Genomic DNA, 17291 nt, shown 5'->3' on the forward strand with positions numbered 1-17291 from the left:
TTAGATGCGCACTAGAGGCGGTTTAGCCAATCACAACACACTGGGCTAGCTAACCAATCAGAGCCCATCGCCTATTTCTGAGGGCGGGGCTTCATAACAGCAGGAAATGATCAGCGCGTTTTTCAGAGAAGGGACAGAGCGGTGTGGAATAAAGGTAAATTATGTGAAAAATAATGTTTTTTTTTTTTTTTTAAACGAAGCATTAACACATGTTAGACTGCACCCCATAAACACAATCAAGCCTAGAAAAAAACTAGTGAACCACCCCTTTAATAAAAAGAACCTTCATTTTCACCTTAATTCCTCCCTGTTCTAGCTTGTACTAATGTAAACGATGTCTAAAACTTTGTATTACGAGCATTTCCTGTGTTTTTTGAGAATTTATGATGAATCGCGTGTTGTATTCCTCAATTGTAAGTCACTTTGGATAAAAGTGTCTGCTAAATTAATAATTGTAAATGTAGAGTCAGGCAAAGTGTTGACTGTTACCAAGGTGACAGTAGAGTGACAGTTCATCAAGATGGAAGGCTGCACTGGGAAGTATCAACTGAAACTAGATAAAAAAGTTTGTCGAGACAAACTTTAAGTTGGCTTGAGAAAGCCAGACCAGAAAGTTTGAAAAAGTTTTAAGTTTGACGACTGACAGATATTGCCAGATGATAGATAGATAGATAGATGGATAGATGGATAGATTTAGGCATTCTGGGAGTTAAAAGGGTTAGTTCACCCAAAAATGAAAATTAGCCTGTGTTTTACTCACCCTTTAAGCATCCTAGGTGTATATGACTTTCTTCTTTCAGACGAATCATATCGGAGTTATATTAAAAATTGTCCTGGCTATTCCAAGCTCTATCATTGCAATCAGCAGGTGTTTCTGTTCTGTTATTTGATGTCTTGTGGACTGTTCAACAAAAACACCCGCTGACTGCAGTGATAGAGCTTGGAATAGCCAGGACGATTTTTAATATAACTCCGACTGGATTCGTCTGAAAGAAGAAAGTCATATACACCTAGGATGCTTCGAGTTTTTTGAGAATTTATGATGAATCGCGTGTTGTATTCCTCAATTGTAAGTCACTTTGGATAAAAGTGTCTGCTAAATTAATAATTGTAAATGTAGAGTCAGGCAAAGTGTTGACTGTTACCAAGGTGACAGTAGAGTGACAGTTCATCAAGATGGAAGGCTGCACTGGGAAGTATCAACTGAAACTAGATAAAAAAGTTTGTCGAGACAAACTTTAAGTTGGCTTGAGAAAGCCAGACCAGAAAGTTTGAAAAAGTTTTAAGTTTGACGACTGACAGATATTGCCAGATGATAGATAGATAGATAGATGGATAGATGGATAGATTTAGGCATTCTGGGAGTTAAAAGGGTTAGTTCACCCAAAAATGAAAATTAGCCTGTGTTTTACTCACCCTTTAAGCATCCTAGGTGTATATGACTTTCTTCTTTCAGACGAATCATATCGGAGTTATATTAAAAATTGTCCTGGCTATTCCAAGCTCTATCATTGCAATCAGCAGGTGTTTCTGTTCTGTTATTTGATGTCTTGTGGACTGTTCAACAAAAACACCCGCTGACTGCAGTGATAGAGCTTGGAATAGCCAGGACGATTTTTAATATAACTCCGACTGGATTCGTCTGAAAGAAGAAAGTCATATACACCTAGGATGCCTTGAGGGTGAGTAAAACACAGGCTAATTTTCATTTTTGGGTGAACTAACCCTTTAAGTTAGAATTTTGACAGTTGGAGTTTGAATAGTCTTGGCTCATCTGAACATTACGTCAATGTAAGTCTATGGGATTTTTATGATGAGTTTGGTGGTTGTAGAGTTAAAGCCCTAGGAAGAGTTAGGGTCAAAGGATTTTGGAATAATAATAATAATATTATTATTATTATTATATTTATATAATATAAATAATAATAATTTCTATTCTAATTCTAATAAAAACTTAAAATGCTTCCACCTTGTGGACACAGACAGTGATTGTAAATTAAGTTTACAGGAAATATGCTTGCAATTTCATTCTGCATCTTCTCAGATACTGCAATTTCATTGTACTTCTTCTTACAACGTCACTGAATTCACCATTAACTATTTACCTCAACAGTTTATGTTATTGTATATGGTATCATTGTAATCCTTTTCTGTGTTATCATGTTTGGTTCAGGAAATATAATACAAAATACATAATTTGGTAATGGTGGAAAGTAAAATGGCCACCATGGCGACCACGAGGTGGTTTTGCGATGGTTCCATTTCTGAAAATGTTCAGGGATGCAAACTGTACAAATGTATCAAGTTTTATGCTTTTATGAAAAAGTGAAAATTATTTTCAAATATTACCTGGACTATAAAACATTAACTTGAATAACTTGAACAAGCTGTGCAGAAGATCAATCTCGAATTCTTTTGCAAGGAAGAGTGGGAAAAATTGTCAAATTAAGATGTGATAAGTTGATAAGACTATATTTCAAAAAGACTAGCTGCTTTTAAAAAGCAAACAGTGTATTAAAAGAAGAATTAGTTTAATTCAATTCAATTCACGTCTATTTATATAGCGCTTTTCACAATATACATCACTGCAAAGCAGCTTCACAGTAAATTAATGTTTCTACATTACAATATAGTAATTTATCAGTTGAGGTAATTTAAGTTCAATTTAAGCCATTTTAGCAGGGGTGTGTAGACTCCCACTATTATACCCACTAGAGCTGCACGATTCTGGATAATATGAGAATTTACAATTTTTTTTTATCTCAAAATAAAGATCACAATTCTCCCACGATTCTGAACTAAACAAAATAATGTGTAATTTACTGGAGTCTGTGACAAAATATTAATTGCTGCAGTCTATTTTAAAGTGTTTAATTTGAATTAATTAAGCATTTTAATATATAACATAAATTTAAAACATAATACATTTCATAATCCAATTTTTAATATTAAAATTGTTCAAAATTGGTTTGAATGAATGATTCAACATCTAACAAAATACTTCACTTGTTTCATTGCTGGATGAATCGGCGTTTTTTAACAAATCTCTTGAATGAATGACTCGATGACATTTGTTTCGCCTTAATCAACACAAATGTTATTTGAAGCGTCAATTAATTCCACATGGTGATTTGATCAATTTTTAATGCTACCATAGACATCAGTGTTTATATCGAACTATAAACTTTTATTTATTCCAGTATTCCAGTACTTCTGTGATAATATGAATGATTGTAAGATTGTAGTTGTGAAGCTAACACCGTAACTGCTCTCTCTGTGTCTCTCTGTGCAAATGCAGAGTTGAATTTTCTGGTATGACTTTTTCAAAGGTTTAATAGACAGGTGAATCATTGTCATTTCAAAATGAGATCGCATCAGTGTTTGAATTGGCATCGTAATCTTTTTACAATTAATCATGCAGCTCTAATACCCACTGTAAAAGCTTTCCTGTAACTCATACAGTACCACATTGCGGTAGCAATGTCAAGGCTATGGGTTCAACTCCCAGGGAAAGTAGAATGATAAACTGTGTACCTTGAATGCACTGTAAGTCTCTTTGAATAAAAGCACCTGCCAAGTCCATAAATGCTAAGGTTTTTTTTAAGGCTCTGTCAAGCCTACATCAAAGTCTGTAATCAACTTTACTTATCTAATTTCTAGGGGGGAAAAATGCAACGCTATAATAAATGTTTTTTTGTTTTCTTTGTCATTATGGGTATGGAGTGTAGATGCGGGGGAAAAAAATTTAAGTTTGCAACATAAAAAAAACAAAAAACAAAACAAGGTTTGAATACATTCTAAATGTACTTTTTTGTGATAAAGAGCCAATAACAAAGTTTTATCTTTTAAAATGTAAAAGTGCAAATGTCAACAACATCATACATGATTAAATGAATGAATTCTTTCAGGTTAAATATGAGCTCATTTATGTTATTCAATTAGTCTGCAATTTTTTTTCTTTTTCTTTTTTACCAAACCACTACTCCTGATGGTTTCCGTAAACATTTAGTTTATATGTAGGATTACGTTTTAAATAAGTTTAATAGAGCAATCCCAAATATTTAGTAATGCACAGATTCTAGCTTGACTACAATATAAACTACATGATTATGTTATAATAAAAAATAAAAAATAAAAAAACCTGGAAAGAATTTCCAGCAAAAATAACAACATTGTTACGGCAATATAAAATTTCTCACATTGTCACGTACCAATTTTGGTCATACCAGCCACCCATACTCTTCACAAATTATAATGTAGTAATTTTGCATAACTTCTTTGTACATATTAGCAAATTAAATTGTTATTAAAACAGTGGCAGAGAAATAAAAACGTTTTTAAACAAGTGAGATTTTTTTTAAATAAGACCTTATTTTACTCATAAATTTAAAAAACAAAAACAAAAAAAAAAACACACACATTATAAAACCCCATAGGAAAATCTGGAGGGAACCCATGGCGAATTAGTCTTCCAGGTTTTGACATCCCTCCAGAACTCTATTGCACAAAAGTAAAGGTGATGATACACGGGGCAACTTTATGAGCAATGTTGCTGGGAATGTCGCCGAGCAATGTTTCCCATTGAGAATGGGCAACAAATTTCTATATGTATACTAGGGGTGGGCGATATGGTAAAAATATCATATCACGTTTTTTTTTAGGAAAATCACGATTCACAATTTTAGCACGATTCTTTGTCATGTTTGCAAGTTGTCTGAGTAGTACAGTCAGACTAATTTCTCTATTTTGAAAACAAAGCCTTACAAGGTAACAAAATATAAAATAAAAAAAGAATGGCAGACATTTAGGCCAAAGTGGGCGAAGATAAAAATCTTTGTCATTATTTTATCTTTGTTATTAAAAAATAATAACAAAGACACACATTACAAATACACATAATATACAAATAAAACAGACAGCACTTTATTTTTCAGGTACAGTAGGTGTATTTAGCAGAAGCATTCAAGAAATTGAATGAACAAATCTAAAAATAAAACACTATATACACTTCACTGTATAAATTAAACAATCGATTCTTCTTAAAGCAATTGTATTACAGTTGTTCAGTCAAGAGCAGTGAGTGATTTTTCTCTCTGTATTTTGTTGTTTTATTTACATTAAAGGGACAGTTCACCCAAAAATGACAATTTTGTCATCATTTACTCACTTTAAAAAAGTTGTTTTAAACCTGAATGAGTTTCTTTCTTCTGTTGAACATAAAAGTTATTTTGAAGAATGTGGGTTATCAAAGTTGCTGGTCCCCACTGACTTCCATAGTATTTTTTTCCTTCTAACAAAGTCAGTGGGGACAAAAAAATGTTTGGTTACCCACATTCTTCAAAATATCTTCTGTGTTCAGCACAAATTAATAGAGGTTTGGGACAACATGAGAATGAGTAAATAATGACAGAATTTTAATTTTTGGATGCACTATCCCTTTAATATCCCACAAGCAGCAGCATGTTTCGCACTGTCACTTTAAAGGGGTTATGAATTGAGAAGTCATAACACAGTCGCTGCATAACCTTACTTCGGATTCAAATATTAGGAATGTGTGGTTGAACTTTATTTTTAATGAAGTTCCAGCACACGCGAGTAAAACATTGAGCGTTTGTTCGCTTCTTTTCACCGCAGATTCCTTTGTAAACAAGACACAGGTTGACGCTGGATTTGCAGAGACTGAGATTAAAAAGCAATGCTGTGCCGTCTATATTGAATCCAACAGGAATGGCGCAGCACACTTGTGAGTAAAAAAAATATTTGTACCATGTCACTATTGCTTTGTTAGAGATCGCTTGATATGCCCTGATTGCGTGTCTAACCAAAGTCACAGAAGGCTCCAACTATGAAGGGCGTAGCTTGTCAAACAGTTAGTTAGTTTACAATGCACAACTGTTATCCAATCATAGCAGTGGGCGTTTACTTCCAAGTCTTCAATGTGGCACGCCCATAAAAACCGAGCGCTTCTCGAGCCGGCCTCAAAACCAGGGTAGAAGGTTGCCGATTACTTATTGATTTTGATGTTTTTGAATGTAAAAATCATGCGAACGTCATAAGTGGACCTCAGACAACAGTATAAAATCATTTTAAAAAGCCAGTTCATGACCCTTTTAAGACCTACACGCATCTAATATACAGGCACCCATCCATTTTTCTCTCAACTGTTTACTTTTAACTTTAGACATGACGCGAAAGATAACTTAGTCCAGTAATCAGGCACTGTCTGACACGCTTTTTAATGTTACATCACACAGTGTCCCATGAGTGTAACTCTACCGCTGAGTTAACATTTGATGTGAATGTCGCGTTGTACAGTATATCGAAACCAGCCTGGCCAGACTGCTGCAAGTATCCAAAGCATACACAAAGGGACTATGTCCTTCAGGTATGGCCACACCACCACCTCAGCCACGTTCCTGACCTCCCCAGTTGGACCATGCAGCACCATGCAGCCCAGATGGAGAGCCAGCACAGAAGTCTGCCCGCCTTTCTCATGTTCATGCTCATGTTCCTCACAATAAGGTCCGGCTCAGGGATTCATTTTGGTAGACCTGAGAGACGCCTTATCTGAGGCCTTAGACTCTGCTAGGTTTTCCAAGATGGCACCAGTGTACCCGGCTTGCCGTCTCTCTGTCTCTCGTTTGTTCTCAGTTTGGTGTTCCTGTGGTACCTGTTCATCTGCCATCTGTGCTGTTATGCATGATTTCGCACTGGTTCCATGCAGTCTTAGTGCTGACTTACAATCGTCAATCTTTGCTCATGTTCTTAATTTGCATAATGTTCTTATTTGGTGAACATTTGATCGGTATCAGGGGCACAGCCTTATGATGGTTCAGCTCATATCTCAAAGACAGGTCTTTTTCTGTAGAGCTAGGCAAGTTTTCCTCATCATCTGCCCCAATCATTAATGGAGTACTTCAGGGCTCTATTCTGGGGCCGCTTCTTTTTAACTTATATATGCTCCCTTCTGGGGGATATTATTAGGAAGCACAATGTTTCTTTTCATTTATATGCTGATGATACACGCTAAAAGCTGGTGATTCCATTCAACCTTTGTTGGAATGTATCTCAGAAATGAAAAAATGGTTTTCAATTACCTTTCTCCAACTCAATGAGAACAAAACCGAAATGATTGTTTTTGGTCCCCCAAAAATGAGGACGGATATCATTAAGGAGCTGGGCAATCATTTCCCCTCAATTTCCTCACAGGTTAGAAACCTGGATGTTATCATAGACTCAGAACTAGGCTTATCCAAACAAATCAATTATGTTGTTAGGAACAGTTTCCATCAATTGCGGGTCATTTCCAAACTTAAATCGTTTTTGTCTTTTCAAGATTTGGAGAAGGTTATCCATGCTTTTATTACCTCTCGTTTAGATTACTGCAATTCACTGTACTCAGGTCTTCCTCAGTCATCGCTTACACATCTTTAGTTGGTACAAAATGCAGCTGCAAGGCTGCGGACTGGGGCAAATAATATGACCATGTCACCCCAATTTTAGCTTCCCTTTACTGGCTTCCGGTCCATTTTAGAGTTCGGTTTAAGATTCCGTTGTTTGTTTTTAAAGCTCTTAACCATCAAGCTCCATCTTATCTCAAAGATCTTCTTATTCCTTTGTCATCTACCAGACTTTTAAGATCCGCTGATAGGGCTCTTTCATTTGTCCCTCGTTCCCATTTGAAAACGAAGGGTGACCGAGCTTTTTCTGTCACTGCCCCCTGTCTGTGGAACCAATTGCCTCTGGACATTCGCCTTGCACCTTCCATTACCATTTTTAAATCGAGGTTGAAAACGTATCTCTTCTCTTTAGCATTTTAATCTCACTTTATTGTTGTTTCATTGTCTTGTTTGGTTCTTTTCTGTTTTTTTCTCTTTTAAATTTATTTTATATTGTTCAGCACTTTGGATAGCTTTGCTATGTTTAAATGTGCTATGTAAATAAAATTTACTTACTTAACTTAGTAACATGGCATGATTTTATGCGATCCCCATACTCTGACACAATGTCTCATTCCCTCCTCTTGGGGAGCCATGGTTACGTTGAACAACCAGCGACGTTTCTTTGTCAACTCTCCATTACACTTGAGCTGTGCCTCGTTTACAAAACAATCTGCAGTTTAGTGCTCTGAACAACCGGAACACCATTAAAAATTAACCATTCACTTGTTCCTGTCACTGGGATCCTTCTGAAGTCTGTACAGAGATGCAAATGAGCTGTTTAAACAGGACACGTCAAAGAAAATGTTTTTACTTTTCCATTTGTCCTGTTGTCAGCAGACTCAAGCATGTGGAGTATGTCAATAACTGAAAAGAAATCTGTTCTGTTTTCAGTATCGGTGATTATAATAGGTTCTTATCTGCTTTTGACATGACATAATGTGACATTCACATCCAGTGTAGGACAGTGTCAGCCATTAAGCAACTGAACACCAGTGGGCGAGGCCTATGCTGCGATGATGTATAACTATTCGTTGATGTCTTGCTTTGGAGACAGTAATATGCTAATTTTGTGCCTGTGTGATGTCACAAATTCCACAATATCCAAACTGACCATTTTTGGACCTTGAATAAATAAACGCTTTGTTTATAATGAGGAGGACATTTTAAGCTATGAATTCTGCTGGGCATTTTAATTATATAAAGACATCTTATATGACCCCTTTAAAACACCATCAAAAGCCCTGTATCATATAAGGCAGAGAACTTAAGCGCATTTAGGTAATACCTTTCTGGTCTGATGTAAGACACAATGGAGTCCAGAGGAGGGAGAGGGTCAAAACCCATTCCTGGCTGTGTGGTCACTTCCTGTAAGGGACCAAAAGAACCTTTGTAGTATTAAATAATGAAACAGATAAACTATATATGAACAAAACTACATATCACATTTAATACTTTGTCTAACAGTCAAGTATTCCTTATAAACCAACGTAATACAAAATCAACACAGTTTTGTATGTGAGTGTGTGATTGTTTAGCTATACTTGAGAGCCAAATGTCCTCACTTATATAGTGAAATATCAACCAACTACTGAGGGCATTTTTTGTGTCCTTAATGGTTATAAAAGATTATAAATTGACCAGATCATGTTTATATTAAAATTTTGGGATTTGCACATGAGGGTTATGTTCAGGGCTTGCCATTAACACCTGTCAAATGCGAGTGGATTTCAGAAGTGGCATGTAACACAATCCCACTAGCCACTTTGGCGGGTTAGAGTTCCCGCAGGTCCTTAAAAAGTCTTACATTTAGTTGTATCAAATTTAAGACCATAAAAAGGCTTAAATGGTACAAGAAAAGTCTTTATTATAATTTAAACATCTCAAATTTGGGAACGGAAAGACAGTAAGAATTGCACTATGGCTAAATGTGAGGATTAAACTTCAAAAGGCTATGATTTCATTAAATAAATATGAGCTGCACTATTCAAAGTAAAAACGAAGCGTGGGTGTTTTTATATGAATATCTCTCTAAATGGGAACCGACTGTCTTCAGAAAAGTTTCAATGGCATTTTCATTTAACCCTCTGGGGTCGACAAATGTGCCGGCGTGTTTTGTTGCAGTTTTTTTTTTGAAAGCCCCTAAGGGAGCTTAAATTTCTCCGTCAGTTTTGATCGTACAGGTAAGAGCAATACATCAATCGAATCTGTAAAGGGTCTACTTTTATTTGTATACACACATAACGACAACAAAACTTTGTGCTTTTGTAAAATAAAGAAAACAAACAGGGTGCGCTGTCTGCCGCTTTGTTCTCCGTAATCTTCATTTAGAAACGCGTCACTAAAATGAACTGAAACTCAGTGAATACTCGACACAGAGACATGAGAGCTATATCTATAGAAAGCTTGACATGTCTACTTTTAAACGAAGCAAGTCTTATCGAAAACAAATATTCTGTGATAAAGTAATCCATATGAAACCAAGTAATCTTCATTTAGAAACGCGTCACTAAAATGAACTGAAACTCAGTGAATACTCGACACAGAGACATGAGAGCTATATCTATAGAAAGCTTGACATGTCTACTTTTAAACGAAGCAAGTCTTATCTAGTGTTGCTTTCGTTAACGAAAATTATGACTAAATATCTTCGTCAACGAACCTTTATCACGTGACGAAAACGAGACGAGACGCAACGTAAATGCTGGTCATGTGACGATGACTATAATTAAATGTATAATGCAATATTGTTGACAAATAAAAACGAGACTAAATGTGGTTTACAAAATAAAAACTATGCTAAAATGTCTCTTCATTTTCGTTGACCAAAACGAGACGAAACAAAATGTTATAACGTTATTTCATCTCGTTTAGTCGCGTTAATATTATTATTTTGCAGTATTTCTGTTTCCTGTGTCTCACTTCAGGGGCTGCATCAGGTCACACTGCGCAGACGCAGGCGACACCACTTCCTCAAGCCCCACTCGCGGCATTATTTAAAACAGTGTTTCCCAACCGGGGTGCCGTCTGTCGAGAGCAGGGGTGCCTGTTTTTTTTTAAATATTTTTAAATTGCTAAAATGTAAACTAAAATGACAGCTTTACGCAAAGACTAGACTAAAACTAAAATTAAAACAGGCCGCCAAAAACAACACTAGTCTTATCGAAAACAAATATTCTGTGATAAAGTAATCCATATGAAACCAACGCGATATCCAGTCTTTCTCCTTCTAGCTTCATTATCTCTAATTAGATCACGCCCACGCGCTACTGTCACTTTTGATATTACAATCTTCCACGTGAGATGCGCAGCATGTAAATGCCCACATCACAGCAAACAAAGCAGCAAGACTTTTCCTCAAGTTCATCTCGGCTACTGTTCGTTTCTGGAAGAAGACGCACTGTGAGGAATAAGACAGAATTTACCTCAGAAAAAGATGCGCTGAGAGGAATAAGCTTTGGATTACCTCAGAAAAAGAAGAACGCGGCGGCACACAGCACTTAGGATGGGATAAATGCAGAGCACTAATTCAGAGTATGGGTTACCATACTTGGCCACGTCACAATCACTTTCATCACTTTCTTTCACTTTCCAACACAGACTTGTTGCTGCCATAGTTTTTTACTCTGAATTTACTCTGCATCACTTAAAGCACAGCTCTGTTTTGACATCGGCTTGTCAGATAGTTTGATCCATCCATTACAGTTATCACCATCAATCGCGCAACAATTTGGCAGATTCACTCGCGTTTGTCATTCCTGAAACAGTATACGTGGACGGTTGGGTCCTCTTAGACCATAGACTGTAAAAAAAAAAAAAAAAAAAAAAAAAAAAAAAAAAAAAAAAAAAAAAAAAAAAAAAAAAAAAAAAAAAAAAAAAAAAAAAAAAAAAAAAAAAAAAAAAAAAAAATGGACGACATGTCTCCACTTCCTTCCACTATAGAAAAGTGAAGTCAAAACATTCTCAGTATGGCCATTGTCATCTTGTGAAAATGACATCATTTGGAACCATAGTCTGCGCAGTAGTGATTGTGAGGTGGAGCCACGGTATCAAAGTTCCGCCCAAACTCACGCAGACCCAATGGCAAGATCACAATCATGACACCACACCCCGTTTTTATAGCATCAAATAACTAATTAAAAGCAAACTTGTTAGAAAAACGAACACTTGAACATACATCAGCATGCTAAGAACTACCTAAGATGACAGAAAATATCTTTGGAAAAAAAATATTTGAAGTGTAATTTGATTGTTTAGTTTGTCTCAGATCCCATTACATTACATGGTGAGAGCGGGTTTATGACCTACTGTATACTGCATCCAGTCACCTGGGGGCGATCGAGATGCTTTGTCTTCACTTTTCAGGACTCATGTGGCACGCTTGTCTTAGACAAACAAAACTTTTCTTCAAACTGTGAATGAAGTATGTAGAGAAACAAAAGGGCGCTTCCCTTACAGCGCAACTGACCGAGCTTACTCACGCGAAAACTCCTGATGTAATCAATAATTAACTACACAATGAATACCTTATTTACATCATGTATGCTTTCTTTTTGTCTTTATTATAATATGAAGATCTGTGAGCATGTAGAACTACATAAACTTGCGAAAACAAAAATTAGTTCAGAGCGGATTCTGAATAACCTACAGTAATAACCTCTGATTGCCCACTGCTTTCAACAGAGATACCTGTGATTGGCTACAATACTCAATGCTGCAAAACACGTTGTAAATAGAAACTTTTGGTTTTGTAATTTGAAACCAGAGCACGCACATATGTAAGTTTTTTCCTAACAAAATTCAAATGAAAATTCAAATGAATGAATCTGAGTGTAAACAGTGTGAAAAGCGTTTGGTTAATGGTGAATTAACCTATTGTGCGTAACGTGGTGGCTCCTGCTGGTAGCAGGACTCGCTGCATTTGAGATAAAAATGAAGGAATTATATATTGTATAAGGTGATAAAACAATAGAAGGAGACCCGGGTTGCACTGTATGTTCGTTCACACACATCTATCGGATTGGCAGCTGCCTTCAGTTGTGGCAGGTTTTGGTGGCAGCTCCCCCTGCCGCGCAAAGATTTCACCCTCTCGTGCTCGTTGCGTCTCAAAGCTCCGCCCACGCTACTTGATTGACACTCCTCATTTGCATTTGATTTATCATTTGCAATGTCCGTTTGAGCATTTGATTTGCCTTTTGCGGTTTCCGTTTGAGCATTTGATTTATAATTTGAGTATTTGATTTATTATTTGCAATGTCCAATTAAGCATTTGATTTATGATTTGAGCATTTGATTTATGATTTGAACATTTGATTAATCATTTGTGATGTCGGTTTGAGCATTTGATTCATGAACTGAATTAGATTTAATTATGGCAGGTTTATAATGTGTTGATAATGAAAATTAAATATAAAATACAAATGATTTTTAATTTGATTTTGATACAGTTCATGCTTCCCTGAATGAGGAAATTAAACTGCATTTGAGTATTTGATTTCTCATTTGAGAAGCCATTTTGAGAGTTAGATTTATTATTTGATCATTTGATTTATCATTTAAGCAGTTGTTTTGAGAGTTTGATTTATTATTTTATCTTTTTAGGCATTTGAATTTTCATTTTAATTTTGTTCAGAAAAAACTTCCATACGCACACAAAAACGCACAGGAGCGTTTGAAAGAGGGTGACTTCAAGCGGGTACAGAATTGAGTTGGTACTACTAGCACTGTAAAAAGACCCCCCAACCTCCCCCAAACAATTTTAAAAACTCACCGGAACTACACGAATCACAAAAATGACCCATTCTGAATTCAAAACGCAGAATTTCGCTGAAAGGTGACAAGTTTGCATCCCTGAATGTTATATGATGCTGATAACTGAATGATTCTTCTGCTGTTGGTGGTGTGTTTAGGGGTGGCAGATGTACTATACAATGCTGCAGAAACTTCATATTCCTGCACAAGAAATAACACTGACCAAGGATCGTTCAAAAAGGCGACCCCTGAAAAATCAAACCTCAAACCAAAGAAAATGAGCAAAATGGTAAAGACTTTTGGTCAAATGCTTTGAAGGTTTACAGAGGATTCCCTCCAAATCAGCAATGGCTCAATTACATGCGGTGTCAAAGAGAGTACGTTTTGATTACTGCTTTCTTACTGCTTCTCAAGGTGTAGTTTAGAAAATTAGGTATGTCTCTTACTAAAGGAAGGGTAGCTGTTGCCTCCTTGATCTCAGACATCAGCACATGTCTATGGATGTTCCTGGGAGCACTCTGGTATCGCTGCTTCCTCCTGTCCAATACAGACCCAGAAAAGAACATCAATATTCTCACCTTCTCACACAGTAAAAATAAATGTACCCAACACAAAAAAATTCAGTACAAATGGTTTAGGTCTATAAGCTAAAACCTTATCTTTTTACTTGGGTTTTTAAAAAGCAAATTATTTTTCTGAAGCATTCTATACATTAAGTTGCCTTTATTATTACTTGGTTTTAATCTCATTATGTATTTTATGTATACTAATTGTATCTCATTATCATTATAAAGAGGGTTTAATCTTTAAAGGGGTCATATGATGCTGCTAAAAAGAACATTATTTTGTGTATTTGGTGTAATGAAATGTGTTTATGCGGTTTAAAGTTAAAAAAACACATTATTTTCCACATACTGTACATTATTGTTTCTCCTCTATGCCCCGCCTTTTTGAAACGCGTCGATTTTTACAAAGCTCATCAGTCTGAAAAGCGAGGTGTGCTCTGATTAGCCAGCTATCCAGTGCGTTAGTTACGCCTTCTTTCTTTGCGTGAACGTTTGGGCGGCGTTATGCAAATCTTCCCGCATAGTGAGGTAGATATGTGGGGGCGTGTTCGAACGAGCCGTTTTAGGTAGGTGTGGCTAACTCTTAACTTTTATAAAGAATATCTCTTTGGATTTGAGACTTTAGTCTTTGCAACTTTACAGATCTTCTTTAAGCACCAAGAGCTTGTAACACTCCAAAGAGAAAGGAAAAAATGAAATCGCATCATATGACCCCTTTAAATAATGGTATATTAATTATGGTATTTTTATTAGTTTTCATGTGAAGTACTTGGTGCTTATTGTAAAGCAATTTGAGCTCTTTGTATTAAAGGTGGTATACAAATAAAGTATTATTATTATTATTATTATTATTATTAAGGGTACACTAAGTGAAAAGCCATGTCAGTGGAGTCAGGGAAAGAGAGAGACATTTATGACCTTATTCTTGTGGTCAACATGACTTTACACTCTTATCAGGATGAAAATGGAATTATCAGCACCTTGTTTACAGTACAATTTCACTCTGATATTGAGAAAGTAAATATAAAGTGTTCAATTATGCTTTATACACTTTTAACTAGTGCATAATGTTGCTATTTGAGCATGAAAAAAAATCAGCAAATTTACAAAGCACAGTCCTTACAAAGCAATAACTCCAAAGGGAGTTATTCTCTATATCAGTATGCACTGTTTATGTACTTCCTCAACGCCTCCATTGTAGTCCTGAGTTCCCTTTCAATATCAGTCTCTCAACATTGCGGCAGATAGCGGACGCTATGGGGAAACACCCTTTCTCCTAGAAATACTGAAATATGATTAAATCATGCTGTTGCCTTGCTTTGCCTTTGACAATAAGCTGGCCACTGAATTGCTTCCGCCCTCCCACACCCTAAGAGCCATGGAGAAGGAAGCAGCGGCAGCCAGAGGCAACTGAGTCAGGGGATGAGCTCAGGCCGAGTCAGTTTCTGCGTCCCTCGCTTCCACCTGAACTACCTGTGATTTTCGCCAGGGATAGGGACCAGTGGTGGACTTTCAGGACATGAAAATAAGCAGTTTCAGAGAGGCGATCTACCTGCTCCAGCTGCTCACTCATTGACAATATATAAGCAGCCCCTGCCTCAGAGCAGCTGTTTTTCATATAGGTGTGTAGTGACGATTACACTAACCACTATATATCCTGGCGCTGCCACTGTTCATTGCTCTTCTATGATAAGCACTGGCTGTGCTGCCAGTATATATGTAGGTGTGTAACGTTGCTTACACTGACCGAAATTTATGCTGGTGCCACACTGCTCGTTGCCCATCTATGATAAGCACCGGCTGTGCCACTGTTTTTATATAGGTGTGTAGTGTTACTTACGCTTACCACTATATATGCTGGTGTTGCTGCTGTTTGTTGCACTTCTATGATAAGCACCAGCTGTGCCACTGTTTTCATATTGGTGTGAAGTGCTGCTTACACTAGCCACTTACACTTATGGCTATGTGCCTAAAGCCAACAGGTTACTATTGTAAGACACTGTATGTATGCTTATGCTGTTTGGCTGCAATGGTTCTGTCATATTACATATTAATGTCCTACTATGAGACAAAGTGTTTAGGGCTATCAGCTGTTTATAGCTATCTGAGGTGTTTCCAAATAGCGTCAGCTATTTGATGCAACATCTCGCTCCCTCATTTCAGGGAACCAAGTCAGTAACCCAAGAGGTTTTCTTCCAGGAATGCACACGTCACAATATCTCAAATTTAAATAATTTCTGCCTAAGGCATGCCCAAGGGGGTGAGGCCTGGTTGAGTTGCATAAGTAGTGTGTTATCGCCATGTCCAAGAGACAATGTTTCACAGATCTAATATACTGATACACATGCGATTTCTTCCCCAACTGTTTACATTCACAGACACAACCAACATAATGTGAAATTGTATTTTTTTGTGTTATTTTGACATAACCTTGTGTGTATTTGACAGCTAATGTGAAAGAAATCTTAGTTAAATGATCACACGATGCGACATCTGACTACTGGTTTTCTGTGTGCGTGCTTTGCGTGTGCTCAGAAAACCGTATATCAGGAATTTAAACTGACAAGGCTTTAAAATGCATGCAGATATTTTGTTTGTTGTTGCTGGAGTATCCACGGCAAGAGCTGTAAAGGCATAGCCCTCTTCTGGGAGCTCATTTACATTTAAAGAGACACACACAAAAATAATGTGTTTTCGCTTAGATCAGGGTTTCCCAAACGGGGGTTTGCAAGGGAATTTCAAGAGGGTTCTTGAGTTGTTGAATTATCAAACTAAATTGTAATTAAATCATAAAGTTTACACACATAAATAATAAAAAAAATAGTGCTTATAATTAGTAATAAAGTAGTGTTTCTGCTGTTCCATAAGCACCACTTGCTGTCAGAGAGTGGATTTACATTTTCATTCAGCCTTTCTGCTGTTTTTGTTCAGGTCAATGTAAAAATTGGACCAAATTTTTTTTTTAAATCTTAACTGTTAAATGGAAAACAATCTAATGTGCACTCAAAAAAATCTCAACACTTCAATAATAAGGTAGTCTATGTAGAACTGCTTATTAGGGCTGCACGATTATGACAAAAATCATAATTGTCGATTATTGCCTTGAAATTGTAATTGCGATTATTAATTATGATTATCACAATTTACATTGAATGATGTTTATACCATTGTTTGATGCAACTGCATGCCGTATTTTTATATGAAAATAAACAAGCTAAAAACACAAACTGAAAAACTTTGTGCTTTTCTATAGTATTAAGCCTCAAATGTCAACTATACATCGGATTGGTTTCTTTTTTAAATTATAAAAAAAGTAAAAATATGAATGGTATTATAATGTCATACTAAAACTAAAATTAAAATAATGGGAAAAACCCTTAAGATAACATGTAGAAAGAAAAAAAACGCATCTTAAGCACGCAGAATAACATAAGTGGACTTTGAACGATTAATTGCCGCTTTGAACGATTACGTAATTGTGGCATCCATAATTGTAATTGCCATTAGAAATTCGATTAATTGTGCAGCCCTACTC

At 36.3% G+C, this 17291-nt stretch overlaps 1 protein-coding gene across 1 annotated transcript in view; it reads right to left on the reverse strand.

The window, feature by feature from the left end:
• Positions 1–17291, reverse strand: part of LOC107748606 (TCF25 ribosome quality control complex subunit) — a gene marked incomplete at its 5' end in the record, with an annotated part of 100406 nt that overhangs the window by 39964 nt on the left and 43151 nt on the right. Inside the window, 2 exons of the mRNA XM_016563484.1 lie at positions 8728–8807; positions 13637–13727. Coding sequence (XP_016418970.1) covers positions 8728–8807; positions 13637–13727 — 171 coding nt within the window. The remainder of the gene's footprint in view (positions 1–8727; positions 8808–13636; positions 13728–17291) is intronic.

This window comes from Sinocyclocheilus rhinocerous, unplaced genomic scaffold, assembly GCF_001515625.1.
Source record: "Sinocyclocheilus rhinocerous isolate Xijiao unplaced genomic scaffold, SAMN03320098_v1.1 scaffold1914, whole genome shotgun sequence".
NCBI lineage: Eukaryota > Metazoa > Chordata > Actinopteri > Cypriniformes > Cyprinidae > Sinocyclocheilus > Sinocyclocheilus rhinocerous.